The sequence below is a fragment of the Diplotaxodon limnothrissa genome, linkage group LG14 (assembly GCF_057381915.1).
Source record: "Diplotaxodon limnothrissa isolate DT_005_m linkage group LG14, D_limnothrissa_male_GT1.1, whole genome shotgun sequence".
NCBI lineage: Eukaryota > Metazoa > Chordata > Actinopteri > Cichliformes > Cichlidae > Diplotaxodon > Diplotaxodon limnothrissa.
In genome coordinates this window covers 35,532,886-35,535,957 of record NC_140609.1, presented here as the reverse complement: position 1 = coordinate 35,535,957, position 3,072 = coordinate 35,532,886, and the positions used below count along the sequence as shown (strand labels likewise).

Here is a 3,072-nt window from a genome sequence, read left to right as displayed (position 1 = left end):
TCTAACATGGTTTTGTTTTGGTTCTTGTGTTGTCAATTCATGTAATCTGATAACACTCACAAGGGAACACGGGTGTCGTATAATATATAAAATAAAATCTTTATTGGATTAGCAGTAGCTACAAAACAACACAAGGCTGATATTTGGCCAGCTTTACAACTTTTTTTTTTTTTTTTTTTTGACTGGACAATTTAAAAAAAAAAAAAAAAAAAAAAAAAAAATACAGTAAAAGTAGAAATGAGTATTGTATTATAAGATCACTGTACAGAGGAGGGGTATTTTCAGGGCATGTACACATGGACTAGAGGACTTTATTACATGAGCACTGTGCTGTTGGTGGTTGCTCCATCAGAAATTGATACCCGACTGTGGCCATGGACTCTGAGGAAAGGCAGGCAGATTCGTCTGCAGCCCAGTTTACAAAGCAGATGTATCATCTCATTGCGAAAGCGCACTCCAACAAATGCATACAAGAAAGGGTTCAGGCAACAGTGCAAGATACCCAGGCTCTTTGTCACTTCAAGCACTTGCAGCATTATTTCTCTTGATTTACAGTCGTCATCCACGATCACATTCTGTTGTCGCAGGGTATATATGATCAAACTGACATTATATGGCAGCCAACAGAAGCAAAACACAAGTGTGACAAGCAGTGATATTCGAATGGCTCCTTTTTTTGCTTCACTTTTCTGGCTGTTGCACAGAGTAATTACTAGTGCTGCGTAGCAGTAGCTCATGATAACCAGAGATAAGAAAAAACACAAATGATGAAAGACACTGTTGGTCAAAACCCAGTTGCTTGCGTGTGCACCATAACTGTAGTGGTAACAGGCCAGGAAAGGTATGCCTGACGTTGAATTTTTCTGTGTCACTGAGGCAAATACGGCGTTCGGTAATGCCAAAAACAAACAGATGAGCCACATTATCATACAAGTTAGGTGCACTGTTCTTGGAAGGCGACTTTGCATACTGGGAATTGCATGAACAATTGCCAAATACCGATCAAATCCAATGCAAGCTAAAAGGACGCTGCCACAAAGGAGGTTCAGATTCTTCAAGAACTCATTCAGTTTGCACATAAAATCTCCAAAAATCCAGCCGGTGGCGCTGTCGGCTACATCGAAGGGAATTGTAAACAAAAGCATGAGATCAGCCAGGGCAAGATGCAGTAGGTAGATCTCTGTGATGCGGAGCTGGCGCCATCGTGTCACCAGGACTGTTATCATCAGGCCATTCCCTGCCACACCCAGGAGAAAAATCACAGTGTATAGCACAGGCAGGAACTGGCCATAAAAACTCTGCAGGACCACATCATCACACGGGTAGACACTGGGGAAGTTGCAGTAGTCATCGGTGCAGTTGCAGTAGTCATCGGTGAAGTTGCAGGAGTCATAGGTCAAGTTATTAAGTTCTTCAGGTGTCAACTTGAAAACACATACAAGAGAGCATTACTTTTAATCATGAAATCTCAAATGAAGATTCCCTGTTGTATGCAGCATATGTGATAGTGATCAGACTAATAGTTTTGTTTCATGATGAAGATTCATTACAGGAGTGTGAACAGACTCATTTATGTAATGATCAAATACTTCTTTTTTTCCACTGCAGTTTTCTCAGTCTAATGTTTAGGCAGGAAACACTGAATAGACCAGATTGTTTTCACTTCCCTCTCATGATGACTCAGAAGGCATTTCAAGCTAAATTTGACAAATGTGATTCAACCGTGGCTAATCATATTTAAAAAAAAAAAAAAAATAGTAGCTGGTACAAACAACTTAAATAACTAGCTGAAAGCCTTGTAGAGTGTGCCGTTTCTCGGTGTTTAATCAAATGTTACTAAATATGGAAAGAAGTCTGCGGGAAAAATATCTGCAGAAAAATCATTAGAAATGCAAAATATGTGTAATAATCATAACACCGTTACACCAAAAGCTGCATCCTATTCAAATGTAATATTAACTGTACTGCTGGACTTCTGTGGAAAAAAAAGTCACGTACAAATATTTTTATGATATATTACAGATGTGATTCTCCCTTTTGATGAAATGTCATATTTTCATAAAGAAATCTTCTCTATGGTAATGATTACACATCTATTTTCTATTGCGAGTAATGTAGACTGATAAAAGGATTATGATTATAATAAGAAATAACATAACAACCATACAGGTTTTATTTTAACTTCAATTTCCTTTTCCCTCCAAATCTGTGTGTCATCAAATGTGTATTAATAGAAAAAATTACATCATTCATTCTCTTTTCATATAGGAAGAATGTAAAACTCCCAGCTGAGCCGTGGTCACAGGCAGCAGCTACATGTTGCTCATTCCATTTAAAATCTCTTGTTTTAAACTAAAACCTCAGTTTAAAACTGAGGCCGAGGTTTGGAAAATGAAGGTACAGAATTATGTTAATGTCTTATATGAGACTTTCAGCTTCATAACGATTAACGAGGAGTTACAGAATATGTGACCGGATAGGAAATAACAATAGAGCTTACGTATTCCTTTATGGTTGTGTATAAAAAAACAAAACAAAAAAACAATAAAACAAATAAAAAGTTCTAAATTAAAATATTTAGACAATTTCCCATTATACGTGCTACTACAACAAAACTCTGCTGAAGAGTGCTGTCATACAGAATATTTGCACTAACTTTCCATTCATCTCACCATTTCTTATTTTAAGTCTTACCTCAAATGCTATAAGAGTCATTGTTGAAGCCATGCAGATAAATCTTGGCCCCTTGAATGCATGTGTCACACTGCAGTACTGAAATATGCTTGCACTTCCTCCCAGTGCTGGCTGGCTCTATTCGCTATGCTAATGTCTTTCTTTTTTTTTTTCTTTTTTTTTGGGTTCATGGGCGTCTCTGGAAGGAAAGACACAAAAACAAATCAAAGCTTTAGTGTTATCTATCTACAATGTTATCTATATTAATCACACAAGAGCAGTAATGCAATTCCAAGTAACTGCACTCCTGTATTCTAGCTTTTGACCAGCACGTTGCAACTGCACTAAACTGAACAGAATTATTTCAGCACATTTATATACATCCTTCCTCTAAATTTT

At 37.2% G+C, this 3,072-nt stretch overlaps 1 protein-coding gene across 1 annotated transcript; it reads right to left on the bottom strand.

Moving 5' to 3' along the window:
* Positions 1-314: 314 nt before the first annotated feature.
* cxcr5 (chemokine (C-X-C motif) receptor 5) lies at positions 315-2,727 on the bottom strand. Its single transcript, XM_085371419.1, has 2 exons — positions 2,695-2,727; positions 315-1,424 (listed from the first exon to the last, which is right to left on the bottom strand). The coding sequence occupies exons 1-2, from the start codon at positions 2,725-2,727 to the stop codon at positions 315-317; spliced, it is 1,143 nt and encodes a 380-aa protein (XP_085227545.1).
* Between the last annotated feature and the right edge of the window lie 345 nt (positions 2,728-3,072).